Source organism: Salarias fasciatus, unplaced genomic scaffold, assembly GCF_902148845.1.
Source record: "Salarias fasciatus unplaced genomic scaffold, fSalaFa1.1, whole genome shotgun sequence".
In the NCBI taxonomy this organism is placed as follows: Eukaryota; Metazoa; Chordata; class Actinopteri; order Blenniiformes; family Blenniidae; genus Salarias; species Salarias fasciatus.
In genome coordinates, this window is record NW_021941401.1 from 39,865 (window position 1) to 64,524 (window position 24,660).

Genomic DNA, 24,660 nt, shown 5'->3' on the forward strand with positions numbered 1-24,660 from the left:
CTGCGCCGCATGCCGATGTTTCGAATTAACTTGTGACCAATAATGACTGAAACATCTAGTCGTTCTGGCGAACGTCGGTTATCGACAGTTACAGTGAGTGTATACGTTTAAAGTCTTTCGTGAGTCTTACTTTAACAACTGCTGTAATCAGCATGTGTTTACACAGACCTCCGCTGTCATTCGTTAACACGGGAACCAGTTAACCCATAACACCAGCCGGCGATCGCTCGTATTCTGCTATGGAGCTCTTTATACAACTCGCTGTTGCGCGATTTGGTTCCATCTCGCCTCTCCAATGTTTTTTATGTCGGGGTTTTGTATTAAAAAAGTGTTTTTCCACCACCGTGGCGTTCTCTGCTGGTTTTTTCACTGTGCTGCTTCCCGTTTACTGGCACGTCACGTCACTCCGTATGAGGGAACGCACGCGGAACAAATACTCTCCCGTTTAATCCGCTCCGCCACAGGCTGCAGCTCTCATTCCGCTTGTACTTTCTTCTTCATTTGTTCATGTTTGGACCTGCTTGTTCTACTTCTTCTTCTTCTGTGATAATGGTGGTTGCCGGCAGCTTTTAGGCTCATTACCGCCATCTAAGGTTGGAATTTTTTTTTTTTTTTTTTTACTCACTGGTGTATTCGTCGTGTGATTGTGTGTGCCGAACCGTGACCCCCGTACCGTGACGGTACGGGACGAATACAAATACCGTTACACTCCTACTAGCAACACACGCACACACACACACACATACATACACACACACACACAGGGATACAGCAGTACTGTGTACGACTCCCTCAGAGTTCAGCAGATATAAAGCAGATTTCCACAGAAACCAAGCTTTATACACAAGATAGTGAGTTTTGATGAATATGATCACACATAAAACTGTAGTAGAATGAAACTACAGAACTTCTGCATCTTTTTTCTTTCTGTTTTTGTTCTAGGAGGGTGCGGAAAATCAGAAGTGCAGGCAATCCAGGAGACTGAGGTCTAGAGCAGTTTCTATTTGAAACATGCTCTTATATACAGGAGAGACCAGATGAAGCAAACTGACACACGGACACATCAAGACAGAATAAAATAGCCAGGAAGGGATTTTTATTGTTATTATTATCATTGCCGTTATTTGTGTTACTGTAACGTTGCATGAAAAATACTGTGCATTTTACTGGAAGGGTAGATTGAGGTCGTCTGGCTCTAAGTCAGTAAAAATACAAATGGAAATCCCAAAATGTGCTCATTCAGATTCAGCTACACACACATACACACACACACGCACATGCCCACATGCACGCACGCACACACACACACACACTTCCCTATTTGCAGGCTTATAAGTGCAGGCAGTGCTCCACCAGCTCTCATCCTCTCTGATCTGCAGCTGGAAGAAGATCCACCGAAGCGGTGAGAAGATGAAGAACGCTCTGCTCGTCCTGGCTGCTCTGACCCTCTGCTGCTGCTTCACCTGCCTGCACAGTAACTACAACTCAAACACACACACACGCACACTGGAAAGAAACAGCATTCAATTGAAAATTCAATTTGAAAATTCTTAGTTATGCTGTCATTTAATTTAGCCTTCTTTATAAATTACACAAAGCAGGACAGACATGAAAATAAACTAGACTAATTCTGGTTTCCATTTTTCCATTTTTGAAATGAACTTTGCTGATTTGAGGTGAATTCTTTGGCTAAATGGTAGAGCACATACTTCATCTGCAAATGCTGTTTTTTTGTCAGTGATTGTTCAGAGTGATGAGTCTCTTTTGAGTGGTTCATGTGAGATTACCTGATTAATCCCATCCAGAAAATATTTTTACTTAAAATACAGATTTTATTCATGTTCTTTAATCCCCCAGTTTTTCTACTTTCTTTTAAACTACCAGTCCTATAAGGTTTTTTTTAAAGGTGCATTAAGGAGTTTTACAACCTTAAAAATACTTATTTTCATCCATAAATATGTTACACATTTTTAATGATGTGTACAATGTGCCCTGACATATTCATTACCAGTACCTCTAACAGCGCGAAATTGTCACTTGAAAGTTGCAGTGCCGGTCCGGCACCAGCATTTTTTGGGGGAGAATTTGAAAGGAATGACGTAATGCGCGCTCCAGCTGGATAAGTTTCGCTTTGTCCGCCATTACTCCGCCAGATGCTTAGTGAGCAACAACTGAGCAGGATCTTCCAGAAAGTAAGAAAAGACCAGCTTCTAGCACTGCCACAGCTCCACACAGACTCCACCAGGTAAAAGAAACTTAAATCTTACTTGAGTGCTACTAAACGAGCGAAAACGGAGTCCCCCTCTTCCGTATACTCGAGCCACAGGGACGAGTTTTTCACTAAGCTGCATTACGCCCAAGGCCTGCAGGGAGCGCTGTTTCGCATAAAACGTGCAAACTCCTTAAGGCACCTTTAAAGGTATGGTTGGTTTAACTTACTGTTGAACTTCCAATTTGTCAACTTTTTCTCAAACGACCATCTTCTTTTTACTTTAACTCCTGGTTTTGTAACTTTTGTCTGATTACCAGTTTTTTCTTTGTTTTATACTTTTCTTTTTAACTATGGGTTCTTTAAGTTTTGTTAACATACCAATCTTTTAACTTTTTTAAAAGAAGCTTTTTTTTTCTTTTTTTAAATTACCATTTTTTTCACTTTTCCCTTTTAGAAAAAGTTTTTTTTTTTCAAGTAGGGGTCCCTTGATTTTTTCTTTTTAGAACAATCCGTGCTTTAACTTGTGTGTGTGTGTGTGTGTGTGTGTGTGTGTGTGTGTGTGTGTTCTTGTATTTCTATCCTTGTCGGGGCCAAATGTCCCCACAAGGATAGCAAAACGTGGAACGAGGTGCCTTGTGGGGACCTTTTTCCGGTCCTAAGTAGGAGAAACAGTGTTTTCTTGACCATGTTGTTGTAACTGAAAAAAGTAAAAGTGCAAAAACATTTCTTTAGGGTTAGGCTTTGTTGTGGTGTGGGTTAGGGTTAGGGTAAGGGTCAGGGTTAGGGGCTAGACATGAATGGGAGTCAATGGACGGTCCCCACAAGGATAGAAATACAAGACTGAGCGTGTGTGTGTGTGTGTGTGTGTGAGAGAGATGAGGGTAAAGCTGGACAGGAGTTGGACTCGTGTGGTTTTCTCTCAGTGACTGAAAGCTTCATTTTTGTGTTCCAGGTTCTCCGCCACGGCATTGCCGCTGCATTGGAGTAGTTCCTTGCTGTGTCCCCAGGAGGTTCATCAGGAAAATTGAAGTGATTCCCAATTCAGGAAACTGTCGTCGCACTGAAGTGATGTGAGTTCTGAGAGGCGATGACCTCCTGGACGGTGTGCTCAGTATAATGAGAGAAGAGCTGAAATCTGTCTGTCTGAGTGAAGTGACTGTTCAAAGTTCCTGAAGCAGAGGATTTTCTGCTGTGTCTCACAGAATCACCAGAAAGAACAACTCCACGGACTGTGTCAGTCCGAACGACCCGCGACTCAAAGGTTTACTCCAGTCCATGAGCCTGAGACAAAGGTACATTTCACACTCTTCTTCCCTCACCATTTTGCAGATAAGAAGTCTTTACTGGTCTGTGACTTTTCATTATCTTGTCACTGTAAATTCTGATTGTTTGGAAAAGTTGTGATTGTGATAACTTTGTGATCAAAAATGATGTGAAACAGATCAATAAGGCAGAATTTATTGACGTTTGTAAAAATGGAAAATGGTAAATATTGAACTATAATTACATGAAGTCCGACTCGCTATTGTTGGAAGACACTGTTTCTGTCGTAAAGAAAAGTTCCCACTCGTCTGTGAAGACGTTGTGCAGCAGCAGCAGTGTCTTATCATGTTTCATTTGTTTTCTGATTTCCTCTCATTGATCTTCTGGGTGTTTTATTTCCAGGAGAGCCGCGGTGAAAGCTCCCGCTGTGCAGTAGAGTGGATCAGGCCAAGTGTCATTCAGCAACATGAAAAGATGGACATCAACGCCAGACTGGACTGGAGTCCACTCAGATTACCAGACACTTCTGTTCCTTCTGTTTTCCTTTCATTTGAAGATGCAGCAGTTGAATTAAGCAGATCCGTCCACAGAAATTTAGGCCTTTTATCCAGATAAAAAAACCTTCAACACAAACAGAAAAATGTTAAATGCTGAATGTTGAATTATGGAAACAGCATTGAATAATTACAACAACAAGTATTTAACCCATGAAGTGCCTTATTTCACTAAATCTTATGTTAAAGGTATGTAAAGTGACTTTAGTTCAAATCAATCACTGCATGAATTCCTCTTATAATGTTCAGAATTAAACCTTTGCCCATTCAAATTCATCATGAAGAATATAAAATAGATAAAAATACTGACATTATTCAGCCAAAGCAATGTTTTTGTTTCATGTTTAAAAATACAAGACTTAAGGATTGAGTATAAGGAAGTTTTATTTAGTTATTTCTTCAATAATTACATGAAAAATACTGTGAATGTTTGTGCAGCTAAATATAATGCTCAATAGTTTTTCCGACTAACTGGATCTGTTGGATTTTCTCTGTGAAAGTGTCTACAAATGACTGTGTTGTAATCACAGCTATATAAATAAAGCTGAATTGAATTAACTCAGAATAGTGTGTGTCTGAATGTACTGGACTGAATAACAACGAGCTTATTTTAACATTCTGTGGTTTGTTTTCATCAGCGATGTTTTTGAACTACAGCAGTTTGTACATTTCTTGGCGTTAACTAAATAATTATTATTTTGTGTGGAGATGAGAACTTTCTGTAAAAAAAGAGATATATGTGTCACACACTTCAAGCCAGGGTCGGCGATCTGGGAAAACTAGCAAGTAGCACGGATGTAGCATCTCCCCAAGGCTCCGCCTAGCTCCGCCCAGCTTTGCCCAGCTCCCGCCCCATTGGAGGAGCTCCCATTGGGAGCGAACGCACTGGACGCGGAAGCACCACGCGCACGGAGTGTGTGATCGCCTCCAGTGTTATTAACCTTTCTGACTGCCCGCACACAACGCGCAAAGGAGCGCAGTGCGCCCGCTCCGCTTCGTTCTATTTTTCACGCGAGCCGCGAGCGCCGAGAGCGCCTTGGCAACGCGCGCGCACTGAACCAGGGCCAGCGCACGCCATTGAAATGAACGCGCAGGGGGCTGGTAGAACGGCCAAGGGATTTGATTGGTTTCTTAAGAGTGGTCCGCACCTTTCGATTGGTCGGAGTTTTTACTGTCCTTTTGCCCTACTGTTGTCAGATTTTTTCCGCACCTTTTTCCGTCCACATAATGTATTGACTTCTCCCAGGGGGTGAGGAGCATTTCACTCAGTATGACAAAAAGTGCTTTTGGACAACATCGTCTACTCTAACTTTAATATGAGACTTCTTTGACTATTCCATCCAATGTTTGGCTTACAAACAAGCTGTGGTTTAGCTATGCTTATATAATTACTGCTCTTCACAGAAAATTCAGGGATATGGTCAATGAATACAGTGATATAAAAAAAAACCAAAACATTACATCTATATTCATGCAGCTGTTTATCTGGATAGTTACGGACAAAATATGACAGCAGGATACAGTGTTTTTTGTTTTGTTTTTCAATAAGAGGACGTTATCAGAACAAAATGAACCTGTGTTGCTGTTATTTCTTGGTAATGCTGATACTTGACCATCAGGTGTCACTGTGCTGGAATTTACCTGCTTTGTAGAAAAATGCTAAGACTTAAAACATCTGTACTTCTATCTATCTATCTATCGATCTATCTGGTGTTCTATTTTAACACCCTTAAAAAGGGAAAATACTTTTAAAAAAACATTTCTTTAAATCTATTGCATAATAAACTGTATTGTATTGTATTACAAACAATATAAATAATTAAATATCATATATTGGAATATATTGCAAGATACATTCAAATATACTGTAATATTTTTCTGTTTTATAAGAGTATATATATATGTATGGGCAGAGAAAGAGAGAGAGAGAGAGAGAGAGAGAGAGAGAGAGAGAGAGAGAGAGAGAGAGAGCAGTACTGCTCTAGGAATTACAATGTGTTTTCACTGTTTTGTCATTTGTTTGACACATCCACATCTGCTTTTTTTTAACATGTTTTAACATTTCCAACAGGATTTTTTTTTTTTTTTTTTTACCGTTGTGATGTGACTGCTTTTGATCCCTTTCACATATGTTTGGGTTTGAGTGAAGTCACATGGTCCTGGTCTCGCTGAACGCAGGTGTGGCGTTCATGCAGTTTCTTTTTAAATTTTACGCTGAAATTATAGCAAATGTCTCGTCCATTGTCTTACACACACACACACACACACACACACACACACACACGTACAGTAAAGGTGATGATGACAGCAGAGCTATTGTGTGTGATGTTTGGGCGGCTCTTTATGTGTCCTGTGCAGGAAGGCCCTGCAGGGCGCCAGCTCTCATTATGAAGCTGCGATCAGGCCAACACCTGCTTCTCATTGGAAACAGCAGCTAACGCTGCCTTGTACTTTTGAAAGGGAAGTGCAAAGCGCTGCGATAAAGGCAGCCCCCTTTGATGTTTACACAGATGCTGTAAAAACCTCTTGTTCAGCCAGATGACTTTTTCCTCTCATGCTGAAGATTCGGTCTAAATTGTGCACACGTGTTGTTAGCTTCAGTGGCTTCATGATCCGTTGCTACCTGAAGCTAAACGCTAATCCCACTACAGGAACACCTTGTTTGCCAGCGTGTCGGCCGATGGTGACGACACACGGAGCGATTTCCAGCTGACTCAGACAAGAGATTACCATCGTGAGACAATGGTGACGATATCTTAGGTGTTGGTTCTAAATCCATGGTCCTACGTCACACCCTGAGACCGGATTGAGGACGGTCATTGTCATCGTCTTGTGACAACACAGGATAAGTTGTGATAAAATTCTGACGGAGTCAGAAATGTGTTGTTTGACCGCTGTGTGACCATCAACAACATTTCATTACACGAACATGTCAGAGCAGCAGATTAACATCATAGTTGTAATTGTGCATGTTATGAAGAAAGCATAGAATTTCTACCAGTGTTACTACATACCATAGGCTTTCATTTCAGATGTGGAGGTAAGCTGGATTAGACCTCTGAGGTCGGCCATCTTGGATTTTACAAAATGGCTGCTGTGAAACTTATTTCACTCTATTTCTCAGCTTCTCATTATCAAAGATTTTTGATCTTAGTGTCTAAATCTACATTTTCAGGGACAAGGAATCCAGTGGAATCAAACTGAATAACCTAGATGTGATTACAATGCCTTTTTTTTCTTTTATTCTGTATTTTACTAGGTTCGGGTACCGATCCGCTGCTCTGGTGATGTCCATGGAGAGTCGTAGCATGGCCTCTGAATGGGCACTGTCCATGAACAGATTGCATGGATTGCCTCGGGTGGGATGATTGCATGCTGGGCATCAGCATGGCTGAAAGTCTATTAAATCCAGACTCACAGTCCGCTTCTCCAGGGCTGCTTTCACTGAGCTGAATCATCCGGACTCTTCTTCTGCAGCAACTGCAGCAGCAGTCAGGACGATTGTAGGTCTGACAGGACCTTGCACAGCAGGTGCAGTAAAGTTCTTTGTTTTAAGAACAGCTGGTGGAACACTTGTTTAGGTTGATGGCAAACAAGCTCTTGACTTGGAACATTTCTCTTAATGACTGCTGCACTGGCACGCCACCGTCCAGACCGCCGTGAGTATGATGGATGTTGGATGAGAGCTATTTCAGTCCCATGGAAGGAATCCTTGGTTGTTGTAGATGTAGGATTGTGATCAGTATTGTCCACTACTGCTGTTGTGAAGTGCATCTTCTGAAGCACTGGAACACACCATCAGCAATATCTGATGTGTGTTGTTGCACCCTGTCAGAGGAAACACATATTCCCAGACTGTGGAGTATGTCTACCAACCCTCGACTTCTGGTGGCTGCTTCAATCTTAATGGGAGGTAGAGGGGTCCCTTCTGCGGTTGTAGCATACTGAGCCCGATGACTCCTTCTTGCATGTTTGACACTGTTGAATGTCAGAAACTGGGAGATTTCAAGGGCTGCAGTTGTGGTGGTTATCTGGACCAGCTAAGTTTGGTGCTTGATGTTTGCTCCATCCAGCATCATGTTATCCAGAGCCAACAGTAATGGTCCTTCTGGCAGTCTGGCTGGAACGACCTGTCGCATGAGAGCCTTGTCTCAAACATGTCTTGCTGTATGGTTACAGTGACTTGCTCTATGGTCACTCATTACAACCACACATCTTACTAATAAAGGAAGAAATCAGAAAGCTTCTCTGTTCCTGCAGTTCTCTGATGGATACAGACAAAGTGATGGATGAGCAGGTGAAATAACCTTCATCTCAGAGTTAAGCAGCTGATCGTTAGCAGACGCTCCAGCTGTTCCTTCAGGGGACAATGAACAGCTTCATTAGAGAGTTGTGGAAACAAGCTGGAGCTCCACACCTCAGGCAACGGTATAACAAGGACAACACGCTGTAAACAACATGTTGACGGTTCATCTGAGGCCTCGCAGACCCAGACTGTCTGCATGGATCCAGCTGTATACTGTCTGTCACATACGATATCACCCAGTCACTTCAAACCCTCAAACCAGTGACAAGTGAGGAGAATCCCTCTGCTCGCCTCATCTCTGTGGCTGGCTGCACACTGTGGAGTCCCTCTGCTTCCTGGGCAGCACCTGGGTGATGACCAGGCTGAACGGCAGCTCCCTCATCAATAAAGTTCAGCAGAGGATGAATGCAGCAACTGATGAAATTCAGCCTGCCAGTGAAGCTGTGGGGAGAGTGCTGTGTATCTCCCGCTCTGCTGAGGAGCTGGGTTAACCCTGACCCTAACCAGGAGGCAAGCGGGTAAGACAGTGGCCAACCCCTCCCTCTCTGGAAACCAACTATACATCCCCCTCTGAAGAATGAGTCTACGTATTGACAACAGCCCCGTTTGCATGACTTTTTCCAATTTGTACATATCAGCATCTCCCCAAATACTCTATTTGTTTTTGTTTCCATGTCACGTCACTCTGTCCAGAAGTGAGATCGAGCCTCCAGCTACAGAGCACCTGTTAAAAACCGCATTTTACAGAGAAAAAAGAGAAGCAAATTTGCATCCATGGTAAAAGCGAGATGGTAAAAAGGAATTCAAACAGGATGTAATAAAAGATGTTATCAGTTTAAACAAGTCTGTGAAAGTGACTTTTCGGGTCCATTGACACTGGATCCTGGATATTAGACCTTGGTCCTGGTCCTGGTCCATTTTCTCCTGGACCTGGTTCCAGTCCAGATTCTCCTGAACCTGTTAGTTTTAGAGGTGACAGTCACCATAATAACAATCCAACTTGGTGTTCTGTTCATATGAATGTCTGCGACGTACCGGAGACATCGCTTTGCTTTGTGGTTTGCTTTATTCAAGGTTTTGTTCCAGTCTGAAATGGCTTATAATTCCTAAGAAAAACTCCCAGAGGAGGCCAAGGGCCGGTATGAGTACAAATTAGACGTGTTTGGGCTGTCGGTGTGTCAAAAAGGGAAAAGCAAAGACCAAACTGATCCAACTCCAAAAGGACTCTTCAAGTAAATTGCACAGTCACCCAAGATATTCACACAAATACTGATTTAAGTGCTAGAGGAATGTGCACATTATAATATCAGTGACAATTGTGTAACCTCATAACAACTACAATAAATGGTGATGAAAGTGATAAAAAGACTGAACAGAAAACGAGGAGGAACCAAGACAACAAAACAGTAATAAAACTATTTTAGCTTCATGCTGCTAAACTGAAGCCCAGCTGTTAATCTTCTGAAGTCAGAGTTCATTCATGTCAGTAGGCCATCCAGTAGCCAAACCAGTCTCTTACGGGTTGTGAAGTGTTGGGATCACATTTGTGTGTTGAGTCTTGAGAGTCCAGTGTCGACTGCGGTCAATCCTGCCAGAAGCATCCACTGTCGCCCGGCCGATGGACGCCAACCACCGACTTCTGCGGCATTTCTCCTTTGGGATAATGAAAGAAATTAAAGTCTGGGTTTTTGGTGATATTGGCCATGCAACCGACCACACAGCAACTCTTCGGCATCACAATACCTGTTGTAGTCTGGGAGACGAAAAGTGGCTGTTTTCCCTAAAGTCAATATGGCGACCATCGTTTGGAGATGGCGACATCACAGAGTTCCCGGATGCCCGACTTCTCCCATTGTTCTTGTTTAGAGTGTATTGTGGTCCGTGTTCTCCATTGGTCGTGTTTAGAGTGTATTGTTCTCTGCGGTGTGTGTGTGGTTTCGTGACAGAAACAACCAGCAGTACCGACCCGTGTCCCAAGACGTTTACCACATTGTTTCTAGTGTTTCTGCCTTTGCCTCGTGAATGGACATCCTTTTCAGAACGCTGCCATGGAAATGTGAAACTTTTCTGAAACGATGAAGCAAAAACAGTGTGTTTTCACTTAGAGGCCACTAGTTCATTGAATCAACTGTGGAGGAAGCTGGAAGAAAACCCCACCGTGCGAAGGGAGGACATGCAGGACCTTCCTCAGGTTTGGTGCATTGGACACTAATTATTACTCCATGCAATGAAAACGTGCTATTGTCACCTGTTGTGAAGTCTTTATTCACTATTCACCCTGCTATCGAGCAATAAACGTGCTCACAGCAACAACGGCAAACTGATCGAGTGTTGGTGGCGTCTCATCGCTGGACTGACGTCAGGGGAAAGTGCTGCGACTCTGTGGGTGGCACTCTGGATGTTTTATAGTGTTCCCAGATGAGGAGACCTCTCGGTTGGTAAGTGCTTCAGTTTCACTTTTTTAAAGCATCCTGTGAGCTCAGCGGGAGAGAAACGGCTCGTTTTCTCAATAAAAGCAAACAAAGGCTTCTTGAATGGATTCTACAACGCCTTTAAAAAAGCTGGTGTGCACGCTTCCTGGTGGCAGCCTTGGATCAGAGGTGTCAGGATACGGTGAAGTGCAATAGCAACAAATAGCATCAATGTGCTCTTTTTCATCTCTCATAATGTTTTCCATTCAGTTAAATAACATTAGTCAGCTTAGAGTGCTGCTCTGACCACACAGCCAAATACGACAAGACATGATCAATATCCAGGTGAAAGAGAACCCAGTCTTGTGCTTTAAGAGAAAAAATGCTGGTTTTAGTGTTTAGAGTGTATTGTTCTGCGTGTTCTCCATTGTTCATGTGTGTGGTTTCAAGATAAAAACAAACAGCGCCAACTCGTGGCTTGACCTGCTGACTCCATTGTTTTCGGTATTCCAGCCCTTACAGTGCGTCGACGGCTGTTGGTCTCCAAACATTGCTGAAAGGAAAATGTATAAACGGAGTGTTTTCACTGAGCCGTTGTTGTGTGAACGGGGCTCAAACTGCCAGAGCCTTTCTCCGCAGATAAAACACAATGGCCTGGTTTGAGTAAAGTGTTGAATTTCACAGACAGCACCTCATTTGGAACTGAGTCAGTTTTCCTGAACATTACAAGCTTCTGAAGAAAACCGAAAGACATCTGCTGATTAAAGACTGATTAATTTCAGCAGCTGTTTTTTGACTTGACCCGGAATTTTACAAAAAAAAAAGTTATTGCTCACACCAAATGTAAGGTAACTGCCACTTCAAAGTCTTCCAGGCCTCGTGCCCTCCTCCTCCTCCTCCTCCTCCTCCTCCTCCTCCTCCTCCTATGAGGGCGCAGCCAAGCTCCATCACTTCAGACCAACTTCATCAGCAGCTGCAGTCACACGGAAACAAACAAACTGCTATTTTGTTACTTTACAGACATTGGAAACGTTACTTGCAGAATGAGAGACCCCTCCTTTGACGCCGTGCTGTTGGGTTTTGCGCTCTGGATATGTCTCTGCGCTCTGGTGGACGAGGCGCGCGCTCAGGAGGCTGCTGCCGGAGACGGAGACGCGCTCCGGCGCGGGTTAACATGGCAGCACAATGGACAGGTTTTCAGCATCTTGAGCCGCGGGTCCCAGTACAGGCCGTCCGCGAGACGTCACGGCGGGTCACCTCCCAGCGAGAACCCCGTGGTGGTCCTGGGCGGCGCGAACCGCACGGCCCCGCGCGTCCCGGCCGCCAGCGACACCGCGCAGTTACGCGCCATGGCGCGTCAGCACCGGCAGCCGGCGGTGCAGGATCAGCCGGGCGACCCGCCGCCGGTCAGACCGGAGGACGTGATGGTCGGAGATGATCCGTACAATCCGTACAAGTCTTCCAACTACTACCCCTACTTCAACTACTACAACTCCTACTACAGACCCAGACACCGGCCCCGCCACAGGCACGGATACGGCACGAGCTACCATCAGCACGGTGAGAACATTCACTTCGGGATATTAGAAGAAAAAACAGAAACTGGGGACAAACATACGGCCCGTGGCTCAAAATCCGGCCAATCTGAGATGACCTCACATTATGAAAAAAAAAACAAACAAACCACAAATTCAATTTAATTTGACATTTGAAACAACAAAAACTTTATTCATCAACAAGAGGCAATTCAGAAGCCACGTTATAAATATCATAAATAAATAAATAAATAAATAAATAAATAAATAAATAAATAAATAAGTACCAATCTAGATTCTCATATCGAGTGAATTTGTGGGAAAGTCCAAGAAGAGAAACATGGGGATGTGGGGTTTGGAGGTTTGGGTGGATGTTGGCATTGACACAACAAGTCAAAGATGTTTGAGTATTGAGGAGGACTGCATGGGGACAGCAGCTGCCTCCTTTGTGTCTGACAGCCTGGACAGCGAAGGCGATGTCCAGAGGGGAGACGCTCCCATTCAGGGAACGGTGGGTGATGGGTCTAGCAGGGGGGAGAGAACAGCCCTGTGGCGTCGATGGAGTCAGAAGAAATGTCAGTGATCAGGACTCTCTGTGGCCTGTTGGCAGAAGACACAGGATCCACAGAATGATCCTGTCCCCCCAGGTGGAAGCAAATCATGTCTTTCAGCTAAAACATGTGTTAAATGCAGAGGAGCAACCTGCTGATTGAGTTTGGAGTTTCCACGGGTCTGTGTGCAGTGTCAACAATACAAGCTTGAATGTATCCACCCTCTTCCTGAACCCACTGCTGGGATGACGTGATCTTTTATCATCCTCTCCGAGGTCTTCGTCACCAGGGATGCTGGGGCAGCAGGCCTGAGGCTGACTGGCGCACACAGCTTCATGCAGCTGCAGATCTCATGTCAGCTGCTCGTAGGTTCACCCTGACACCGCTCTGAGTCGAGGCTACTGTAATAGTTTATCAAAAGCACCTGATTGTTTCTGACTCAGTTATGGTGTTATAACACACGTTGAGAGCTGATACATCAGATAAACATATTGATGAAGTCCAGCATGGCTGCCAGTGCTGCACTGGGAAGTTAAACATGGAACATGAAGGCTGCAAAATGCCACAGCAGGACGGCGTTTCACTGGGTTTCACAGCAGGAGGCATCACTAAAGATGACATGATGGTGATATTTCTTAAAAATATTGAACTTTCTTGTTTTTGTTTTGTTAGTTTTAAGATATTAATCCATACTTTTATTGGAATTCACACCTTATTGCACATAAACAAAGGAAAACATGTGGTGTTGTCTAAAAATTGTATTCAAAGGTTATGATGCTGCCATTTTACTGGTCCAGCACTCAAGGTCCAATCGAACAGGACAAAAGTTAAATCAAAAGTTAACACCACTATTTTTTATCTGAGGGCCAGTGGCTTATGAATATACTTTCTATTGAAAATGATTTTAACAACACCTGGTTGCAGATTGTGTTATGTTCACCAAGTCTTTTAAAAGTTCATAGTATCACTCTGTTAAATGAAATATTAGTCTAGACAGATTTTATAGGCTCATTATACTAGTAACTGGATCTCCAACAACCTCCTTAAAACTAGAGTGAAGGACGAATTTCACTTTCCACGTGCTTTCCCTGAAGTCTGTGAAGCTTGCAAGCACCTCGTCATTAATATACATGAACAGGATGATCTTTCCACATTTTTTACTTTAAAGGATAAAGAAAACCAATATAATTCTCAACCATGAGGTTCCACTGTTAAAGTCTGTTTTGACTTTGAATGGAAAGTTGACCTGAATGAGGCAAAATGGCTGCTCCATATGGTGATGAATGCAGGCAGAGGATATAATCACGACAATGCTGCACATGTAGAGGAAAGTCACATACTAGAGTCAGTCCCTTCAGGAATTCCTGATGTTGTAACAATTATTTGCAAATTCAACCAATCTCTGAATTCTGCACAACTTTTGGCAATTTTGGCCAGCCTCCCATGAGTTCTAAATTAAAGTGCAAACATAATGCACACATGTTACTGAATTGATGTGCTTGTTTATGGTTTGAAGACTCGACGTGTGTGATTCTAATGTCTTTCATTTGCCAGCAAATTACCGTACTGCTAAAGACCATGAAAAACTATTCCCTGATGTTCTTTGAGAAAGGGAGGTAAACCACAGTGCAGTCCATGCAATACTGTGGTGGAGCACAAACGAAAACCCTCCAAAACATCTTCCTGCCAAGAAATATAGTTGGAGAATGGCTGAAACGAGCGGAACACAGAACACACAGATCACTGTGATGGAAGCTGTGGCATCCAGATCTGTTGAGCACTGAAATGATAGAGTTAGGTTCATTAGCTGACATGAGAAGCTGCGAGCGCATTGAATACATGTTTGCCAGAAGGTGAAATTAACTATTTTCATTTATTAGTAAATGGTCATCTGTGTTGTAGCTGGTGCAATACAAATAAAGCTGAAACCTGTAAAACTGACACATTGTAGCCAGAGAAGTTTTAAATGACATCATCATCTAATTTGCATAGCTGCCAATTTGCATATGTAGGTCAAGTTAGATGATGACATCATATAAATTGATACATTGTTGCAAACTGCTCAGTCAGAGAAGTTCTAAGTCACATCTTCAGACAGAAAGGAAATGACAGAGATACAGCCATAGAGCCCTGATCATTCAAAGGCAGCTTTTAAATGGAAGTACAGGCAGCTATTGTGTTCTGTTATGTATTTTATTAGGTAACAAGTAACAATGACTGAATACTTTTTAAGGTCACTTGGTTTCAGTGTGTTTATGAAGCTCTTTAGGAATAAATTTTGTCTATTAAAATTTGTCTACGGTGAAACATGTTATAAAGAAAAGTTGCCTGATTGTCCTTTTGGTTCCTCTTTTAATGGCAATTTTCTGGAAATGCTCCCACGGAATCAAGAAGAATTTTGGGCCACAACACAAAAAAAGGCCCACAAAATGCTGGAGGGACTGAGTGTTGAAATATTTTATCAAGTGAAGTGGAGCAACAGAAATGTTCAACCGTCCGTATAAGATGACTGTACTGTCAACATCTTCATGTTCTTCAGTAACGGTAAAATTCACAATCCCTCGCTCTCATTTCTTTGGATAGTTGCAACTCTGCAGTTTCCTACGTGCATCTTCCCTTCATGTCCCATTACAACCACCGCCTCGTGTGCTCCTGCCATGCTCTGGTTCAACGTCACTACGTATAACTATTACGCACTATCCAAAGTTTTCACCAGTGTTTATAAAGCCAATAAAAACTCATCTGAAATAATGGCATCCAGTCCCTCCTCCTCCGCAGACAGCTGAATGAGGAACCCTGGCTGAGACCCTTCTCTCAGCCTCACATTCAGCTGCGGTCCATTTCCCCTCAATGAGGCGTGTGTTTAATCCAGCTCTGACCAAAGTGAGGCCTGTTTACACCACTGGGCCGGAAGTGAAAAGGCAACGGATTTCTGTTGTTTGTCTCTAAAGGTTTCTCGTTTAGGAAAACATGATGTACATTTCCATGGCAACACCATCACAGTTGTTTTTTTACTGAAACGACACACACACACACACACGCTACAAAGAACACTATAATAACAATAGAGAACACAGACATGCATATGGACAGAACACCAAGTTGGAACAGGAAGTGCTGATGTTTGTCTGTGCTGTGAATGCAGGCCTCCCTGATCTGGTTCCTGATCCAAACTACATCCAGATTGCCACCTACGTCCAGAGGTTGTCCATGTACAACCTTCGCTGTGCTGCAGAGGAGAACTGCCTGGCCAGGTAAGGCACACTGCTGAGGGAAGAGCTTTTCAGAGCCAGTAAGGACGGCATCCTTTTTTTCAGCTTGTTCTCCAGACTGTTAGTGCTGGAGTCCAGCCAGTGTTTGCACATTCAGGATCACTTTTATCCAAATACAGTTACAACAAATATGCCAAAAAACAGGAATGACATCTCTGTTTCTTGTTAGTGAAGCTTGTTGTGAGGTGTTTTCAATGTTAACATCAGAGAGAAAGTTTCATATCAAACAGAAGAGGAAGCTTATATAGAAATGTCCGTTTGATGAAGCTACTTTGTCTTATTCTTTTTGTACCTTAACTGTATATGTGAAAAGCAGTGGGCTCTGCCAAAGTGGAGGGTCAATGGTCATGCTCGCGCAGTAGGATTCAAACCTGCAAACAGCCAATCCCAAACCAGCTTTTTTAACATCGAGGCCCCCACTGCCCCAGACTTCCCCGCAGTCTTCTGACTAACTGAACCTTCTCTGCTCTTTCGTCTCATCCAGCTCGTCTCAGTACGCCCATGACTACGACACCAGAGTGTTGCTGAGGTTTCCTCAGAGAGTGAAGAACCAGGGAACAGCCGACTTCCTGCCCAGTAAACCCCGATACGCCTGGGAGTGGCACAGCTGTCATAAGTACCTCCACCCATCCATATGCTCCACTATCACTGCTGCTTTCTCTGTCTTTTATCAAGGTGTTAAAATGTTCCTGTGCTGTCTCGAGGTAGACCTTCTGTTTATTAAGAGGCAAATGGTTTATTATTAATATGAGTAAATTAAAACTTACGGTACACACTGCGCTGTGTGAACTGTAGACTGAGGGACCGAGCTGGTAATGAGTGCATCAGTCAGAAGTGAACTATTTTTAGCATGTAGCATCGCTGGAATGTGAGCCTGAAACTCTTTAGCATGTAGCATGTAGCACGGCTCGGCGCAGAGCGATATTTATTCTGACTAGATGCCGCTTCGCCAGACAGTCTCTACGTCAGCATCACCATGTTGGGACGACGTTGAGATAAAACATCTGAATGTCTTTAATACCTGCAAGAGCATCATCAAACCATGAATACCAGATATGAAATTTATAATTTCAAGGTAAATTAATCTAAAAACTATCATTTTGATATGTTAATAAAGAAGGCATTGCAGTCATGATTTAGTGTAGTCATGTGAAACCATGACGTATATATCATCCATGAAGAAGTCAGTTTTCTAAGAAGCATCAAAGCAGCTGGTTGTTGTCTGACTCGATGGTGGCCGTTCTGCTCAGTCACTTCCACAGCATGGACGAGTTCAGCCTGTACGAGCTGCTGGACGGCCAGACGCACAAGCAAGTGGCCGAGGGCCACAAGGCCAGCTTCTGCCTGGAGGACACCTCCTGCGACCCCGGATACTACCGCCGCTTTGCCTGCACGTCACACACACAGGTGCAGGCACACACACGTTCACACACACCCTGAGGACATTCGGCAGGCATGCTGTGTTTCCTTTTGATGGAAATGTTATAGAGAATTTGTACCATGGAAGGTTGTTACAGCAAATGCCTCCAGTCCAAGCTGTGAAACTGCCAAACATATTAAAAAGGCACATCATTTAAAATGTTCACATGACAAATGAAAGATAAAACTGATGCTAAAAACCAGAGAAAACTGAATGGTTTACGGAGCTATGTTTTTCTTGTTGTGGCTTCAGGGTTTGAGTCCCGGCTGCTACGACACTTACAACGCCGACATCGACTGTCAGTGGATCGACATCACAGACGTCGCTCCTGGGAAATACACCCTCAAGGTCTGACAGTAACACACACTCTTTCAATGTTAGATTCTTCCAAACATTAAAGGCATTATGGAGGATTTTCCCAGAATTTAGAGACCAGCGACTGTTTGCGCCTTTTTGAAAGATGCACATACGACAGACCATCCCAAATGAGCGCGCGTGCACGAGCTATTTGTTTGGTGATCATTATCAAAATGCTATCTGGACTTGTGAATTTCCCAAAACTGAAAAAAATGATAATCAAAAAAAAACAATTCAGTTTCTAGACGATGGAGACAAACAAAGCTTTATCGTGCTGATACAGAAGTGACTTTCCGCTGTGCCACTTCTGGAATGGTTGTGTTGTCCTGCCAGGTGACAGTAAACCCAAAGCAGCAGGTTCAAGAGTCCAACTACAACAACAACGTGGTACGATGTGACGTGCAGTACACCGGCACCGCGGCACACGTCTCCGGATGCACCACCTCGTCGTGATGCCCCGGTAAGAGTTTTCATTTCATCTGGACGTGTTGAAATGACTTTGACACTGACTTTAGAACATCGTTATAACAATCAACACAGTTGTTGCTGACAATCAACAGCTGTGCTGTGAGGCAAGAGCGCTAACCACTGCGCCACCGTGTGGTCCTCTCCGTAATCTTCTATATTCATGACTTATAAACAGCAGTGAAAGTAACAAGATATGAAAAGTAGCTTTATTCAACTGAAGTCCAAGTTACTTTGCTACTTTGAAAATCCAGACTTTTATCTGCATTTTTAGTTTGTTTTTCAAAGAGAAATTCCTGCTTCAAAACTACATTTGTCTCCTAAACAACAGACTGTGGGCTGGTTTTCATTGGCTTTCTAGTTTGTTGGAGATAAATGCTTCGAATAGATATTTCTCAGTCAAAGACATATCACATGTACTTGAAAACAAAGTTTCTGTTCTTCCTTCCACTTTTGGAAAAGAGTGAAGTATGGTTCAGTTTATTGTGATGGAGCAGTTTATCAACCCTCGAACCACTTTTCTCATTCTCACAGCCACTGAGGCGACTCGTTCTCCAGGAACCGGACGATGACCACAGACCGAAGACTCAGAGCCTTCATCGTGACCAAACGGACGCAGAGGGACAGGAAGGAAGGGGAAGGCTTCATTTCATTCCATTTCCATTTCTGGACTTAATTTCAGATCTTAATGCTATTACTTTATTTCCATTAGAGGACTTTGTACGATTTACATAATGATACTGTTGGAGTTACTGTTTCATTAGACTGTTCAGAAAAACGTTGCCCTCTTGTTGCTGAGGATCTTAGGAGGGTTAGAAATAAATATTCCCCTGATGGCGGCATCCCATGACCCCTGGTTCAGTTTGAAAATGACCCAAAGCTGGTCCTTATAGACACTGTATTATCTTTGTGCCTTTCCTCTCTTTTGTGACAACAGTCTGAAGGTATTTGGAAATGTATCGCTCCCCGATACAGCTTGGAGAGTATTACAGGACGTCATCCGTCAGCAGCAGGTAGATGAGAGAACACGAGTGACGACTAAGGGTTGCAGATTCTTTAAAATGAATCAGAATGACAAAGGCAAGACAGACTGGAAATTATGTATTGATAAACTGTCAGGAGAAGGAGAAAAATAGTTGGTACAACACCAGAAACGTAACCAGCAGAGAGGTTTGGAGCTGCAGAGTTTCGGGGTTCACACACCAGTGATGCTACATGATTAAAGCCTGACTCATTGACACTCATTAACAGTGATTAACACTCATTACCAGCTCGGTCCCTCAGGCTACAGGTTACAGTTCACACAGTATGTAGATAGAGGATACACACTGCGCTGTGTGAACTGTAAGCTGTGAGCAGCCTCATTGCTGAGGATGTGTGGAGGTGAATCAAATAGAATAGAAATATATGAAGCACTCGTACTTTTAATAAAGTAAAAAAAATTACTCATCTTTTAAACAAGTGGTATCGGTGAATCCTTAGAAACTAACAGCGTAATAAAAATGATGACATTTGATGGCAGTTTATTTTCACGTTATTCACCGCAGCTGGATATGATCATTCTGTGGTTCTCCACGTGTTCAGCTTCATATGGTGATGTCCACTAGAATGAGGAGGGGGTAGAGGGTCTGGGGGGTCTGGAGGGTCTCGAGCAGACGTGTCAAACTCCAGTCCTCAGGGGGCCGGTGACTCTTCATGTTTTCGATATCTCCTAGTTGTAACACAGCTGATTACAATGATTGGGCTTTTCTACAAGCCTGAGGATGAGATCAACATGAGATTGAGGTGCGTTGCAGCAGGGAGAGAGCAAAAAACATGCAGGGTGCCGGCCCTTTTAGGATTTAGTTTGACACCCCTGGCCTAGAGGGTCTGGGGGTTCTGGGCTGGGTCTGGAGGGTCTGGATGGTCTGAAGGACGTAAAAGGTTTGGGGGTCTGGAGGGCCGAGAGGATCTGTGTGGTCTGAAGGGTCAGTCTGGGGATCTCGACGCTGTGGAGAACCAAGCAAGTCTAAATGGCCGGGATGCCTAGAGTGTCTGAAAGGTCTACAGTGTCTGGAGAGCCTAGAGGGTCTAGAAGGTGTGGAGTACTGGATGACATAGAGGGTTCAGAGGATCTAGAGACAGGAATCTCCAACCCTGTACCTGCAAAGCCCCTATCCAGCATATTTTAGTTCTCTCCCTGCTTAACACACCTGAATCTAGTGGTTCTGTCCTCACCAAGGAGAAAGCAGATCCAGTAATGAGTAACAGGGGCTCTGCAGGAACAGGGTTGTTGGGAGGGTCAGTAGGGTTTGGTCGCTTGCCTATGAGCCTCTGGTCCTCAGCCCAATCCAATCTAAGATGTTCTCCGTCTGAACACAGCTGCTTGTCATTGCACTGATTCAGCAACGTGCTGCAAAGCCAAATAACCACACATCGTTTTCACAATGCCGATGCACACATGGAAACAAACACATTATAAATTCCATACACAGACATCATGGACCGTCGTGTTAGTGTGACGTGAGGGACGATAACTGTTACTGCTGTTTACGCGCAACAAATTCAAGTGAAATTGGATGGTTTTGGGTGTCTGTTTACACAACAAGCCTCTAAGAACGCAAGGTTTTAGAAACGGCTTCCAGAGTGGAACTCTTTGAAAACACTGGGTTCTGCCTTCATAGAAATGGGAGAAAACGAGTCTTTCTGGAAAACACTTGAAGGTTGAGGTGTTGCTATCGCTCAGGTGCAGCACAGCCGTAGTAGTTCTGCACATGCTCAGTAGATGGGCAATAACAACAGCGTTTTCCTCCAGAGTGTCATGACTCCCAGATTCCTCTGGTCCAGGTCTTAGTCCATATTGTCCTGGTTCTGGTCCTGGTCCATATTCTTCTGGACATTTTAGTGTCCATATTGGTGTTTTGTCCATATGAATGTCTGTGTTCTCCATTGTTAATGAGTGTATTGTTCTCTGCAGTGTGTGGATTCATTCCTAAAACAAACAGCAGCAACATTCTAACTGCGTTATTCTCAGTGTTTCAGTCATTGCAGTTGAAACGGATACCGTTTTCAGAATGTTTCCATTTAAATAGAGACTCATGAAACGATGCATTTTCTCCTAAAACGTCGTTTGATCGCTGCTGAAGTTAAACTCCTGCAGCTCAGCTTCAGGGTGACTGATTATGTTTCATACTTCCAAAGCTTGTGATGCTAACCTGTTATTTCCCAAATAATAAATGTTGCCCGTCAGTGTTATTTTTGCCGCATTATGCAGTTATCAATACGATCGCCATACGTTCTCTGTCAATAGACGTGTGATTAGTGTTCTGCTTATTGAATCACAAGACTCATGTCTTGCTGACTTTATTTATATCAGTAAGTCCGACAGAACGTCAACAATGGTTCCAACAAAACATCTGAATGGTATCAATAAATGCTTTTGTTGTTTTAGCTGTCTTGCCCCTTTCATGTTCATTACAATGTGGTGATATTTTTAGCTGACCTAAGGTACCTACTTCTTTAGAGTCAGCAGTCATAAGCAAAGTTCAGTACGAACGGCGAACTGATGAAACCAGGGCAGCTGACTGTGGACCTTAACCCTTCCATCCAACGCACACAGTCATCTTGAAAGACATCGTATCTGACAGTAAACCTGAGATGATTCTACATGGAAAAGAAACTTTTTAATCCTCCCTTGTGGTCTCATGTCACTCATCATGCTTTGTTGGTGTTGTACATGAACACTTCAGGTGGTGAAGGACACCCTTATTATTTTGTTCAAACTGCTGTCCCCAACTTGAATTTACTCTTAAAATGTTTTTGATCTACATTTGTGTGTGTATGTGTGTGTGTGTGTATGTCTGTGTGGGTGTGTGTGTGTGTGTGTACATTGCACAAAGTGTGCATGAAAACTTGTAACCACACAGATCTGCACAGCTATAAAAAAAAAAAAAACCCCTCCACATGTCATGTTATCAACCTGCATTACTGCGTCTTTTAAGATTAATAAAGTTTATTTGAATGAGATTTTGTCTGTCTGTTTGGATGGATTGATGACGGTTCGATTCGAACCATCCACCCCTTCACAGAAAATATCTGTGAAGAGCTCAGGCTGTAGTTTTTTTGATCAATAAGAATGCGCTGTGCCACAGGTCTTTCAGCTCCAGCCAGACCAACAGATCACAGTTCAACACAGACCTGCATGCCCGAAACACTTTTCCTGAGAACATATGAGCAGAGACGATAACGATGACTGAACTTGGCCCCTCTCCTCTGAGTCTGGTTCTACAGAAAGTCTTCTCCTCTGCATCTGGTTCTGTTCTACCATTGCTATTGTTCTCTGCAGCATGTGTGTGGTTTCATTGGAGAAAAAAAAACAACAGCACCAACTCGTGGCCCTAAATATGAAACTTTTCTGAAACAAAAAAGCAAACCTGATGTGTTTTCACTGGAAATGTTGCAGTGTAAATAGGGCCTAATATACAACAGGTTCTACAGTGATGAAAACATCACTTTTTAAAAGTATAAAGTTGTCTGATTCAGACAGATACAAGTAGAATCAAAGACATATGCAGCGAGGCAGACACAGCTGTGTGTGTGTGTGTGTGTGTGTGTGTGTGTGTGTGTGTGTGTGTGTGTGTGTGTGCGTGTGTGTTTAATGGACAGTAATAACAGCAGGAGTGAACAAGCCGATAGAGAGAGGAAAGGCAGAAAAAATACGGCTGCTCCTCCTGCTGTTCCATTGTCTGATCCACAGCTGAGGCTCTGGGCGCTGCCTGCCGTTCCTCACTCAGCACAAACTCCACTTCCAGCCTCGAGCCGATCGGTGCCTCACGGCGCGCTCCCGAGAGCATCATCTTCCAACCCTGTCATGCTGGGCGACCTGTGGGGCACAGCGCAGGTGAACTGGTCCACAGGGGACATTCAGTCCTGTGGGGGCGCTTGCTTCAGGAAATGTCTCAGAGCAACGCCTCACCCATCGCGTGAAAATGGTTTTTAATCGACGAAAAACCATAAAGATTTACAGCTTTAGAAGTCTGAACTCAGCCTCATCAGACAGTCTACCTCTGAATGTTCTTTTGTTCTCTCTCTCTTGAACCCTGAGGGATCGCAGTTCATTGTACAAACTGTAACCAGAATTATCAGCTGTACATCATAAAAGGCCTTTGCAAACAGCAGCAGAGGCCAGTGAACAAACTCTGTTCACTGTTGAACCAAGGTGCTGCTCAGCTGCGGCATACCTTGCCCTCGGCTCCTGGTCTTCATTTCTCTGTCTCTTGCTGATTTCTGACTCCGTTTTCAAACTTCACAGAAGGATTTCCAGAAGATGTTCCTTTCAATATTTAGGTGACTGTAGAAATGAAACATTAGTATCTGAGGTTTGTCAGTGGAAAGATCATAAATGCATTTTCAATTTAGTTTTAAAGTGCTGTGAATAAAATTAAACAATTGCTGAAGTTTACAGATCAGCACTTGGAAGGCAGCAAGAATGGTGCCAGACTGCTTTTTGTTGAGTTCCCATCAGCTCAGCTTCATCCAGCCTCACATTTTGGCTGAGAAGCTTCTTCGTGTCCATGTATGTCTTTTGGGTTGAATCACTGATTTCAGTCTGGGTGAACGGAGGACTGTCCAGCCTCCTGGCATCCTCCACTGGATCAGCTCAAGGCTGTGTTTTACCTGCTCTTTAACATATTCTACACACAAATGGCCGTGTCAGCCACCTCGACGACAGATAATAATAATAATAATAATAATAATGCATTGGTTTTATAAAGCGCTTTATTGACACTCAAAGACGCTTTACACTGCATTATTCATTCTCTCCATACTGGGTGGTGGTAAGCTCCTATTGTAGCCACAGCTGCCCTGGGGCAGACTGACGGAAGAGAGGCTGCCAATCTGCACCATCAGCCCCTCAGATCACCACCAACCATTCACTCTCACACTAGTTTCATACTTAAGCAAGGTGGGTGAAGTGTCTTGCCCAGGAACACAACGACAGTTTTACGCCTGCAGGAGCGGGGATCAAACCGCCAACCTTCCGGGTATAAGACGACCCGCTCTACCATCTGAGCTACAGATGCGTCCTGTTGATGCTTTGGTGATCGTCTGCCTGCTCGGTGATGAGGAAGCTGGACACCAGGAGCTTCTTGATGCTTTTATAATGTGGCGTGAAGAAGCTTTCTTTCAGATCGATGTTAGTAAAACAATAAAGATCTGACAGATCCTTCAGTGGAGTGCGGTCCATGACCAGCCCGTAAAGATGCTACCTCAGCTCTAGTGAGTGTTATCAACAGCAAACTTTGAACGCTGAGCAGAGGAGGAGGCAAAGCACT

General features: G+C 43.6%; 2 protein-coding genes across 2 annotated transcripts; both read left to right on the forward strand.

Moving 5' to 3' along the window:
* The first annotated feature begins 1,373 nt into the window (after positions 1-1,373).
* Positions 1,374-4,525, forward strand: LOC115385735 (C-X-C motif chemokine 13-like). Its single transcript, XM_030087802.1, has 4 exons — positions 1,374-1,474; positions 3,165-3,282; positions 3,415-3,504; positions 3,878-4,525. The coding sequence occupies exons 1-4, from the start codon at positions 1,411-1,413 to the stop codon at positions 3,909-3,911; spliced, it is 306 nt and encodes a 101-aa protein (XP_029943662.1). The 5' UTR covers positions 1,374-1,410; the 3' UTR covers positions 3,912-4,525.
* A 7,264-nt stretch (positions 4,526-11,789) lies between these two features.
* Positions 11,790-19,014, forward strand: LOC115385713 (protein-lysine 6-oxidase-like). The gene is made up of 7 exons (XM_030087772.1): positions 11,790-12,306; positions 15,978-16,086; positions 16,589-16,720; positions 17,355-17,511; positions 17,777-17,872; positions 18,215-18,341; positions 18,881-19,014. Exons 1-6 carry the CDS (start codon positions 11,790-11,792, stop codon positions 18,332-18,334), a joined length of 1,131 nt encoding a protein of 376 aa, XP_029943632.1. The 3' UTR covers positions 18,335-18,341; positions 18,881-19,014.
* The last annotated feature ends 5,646 nt before the right edge of the window (positions 19,015-24,660 follow it).

Bases quoted from the DNA above. Each gene is read 5' to 3' on its own strand.
- LOC115385713 (XM_030087772.1), top strand. From the start codon at position 11,790: ATGAGAGACCCCTCCTTTGACGCCGTGCTGTTGGGTTTTGCGCTCTGG. The intron at 16,087-16,588 runs GTAAGGCACACT...CGTCTCATCCAG, and splicing joins GAGGAGAACTGCCTGGCCAG to CTCGTCTCAGTACGCCCATG. The intron at 16,721-17,354 runs GTACCTCCACCC...CGTTCTGCTCAG, and splicing joins GAGTGGCACAGCTGTCATAA to TCACTTCCACAGCATGGACG.
- LOC115385735 (XM_030087802.1), top strand. From the start codon at position 1,411: ATGAAGAACGCTCTGCTCGTCCTGGCTGCTCTGACCCTCTGCTGCTGC. The intron at 1,475-3,164 runs GTAACTACAACT...TTTGTGTTCCAG, and splicing joins CTGCTTCACCTGCCTGCACA to GTTCTCCGCCACGGCATTGC. The intron at 3,283-3,414 runs GTGAGTTCTGAG...TGTGTCTCACAG, and splicing joins TGTCGTCGCACTGAAGTGAT to AATCACCAGAAAGAACAACT.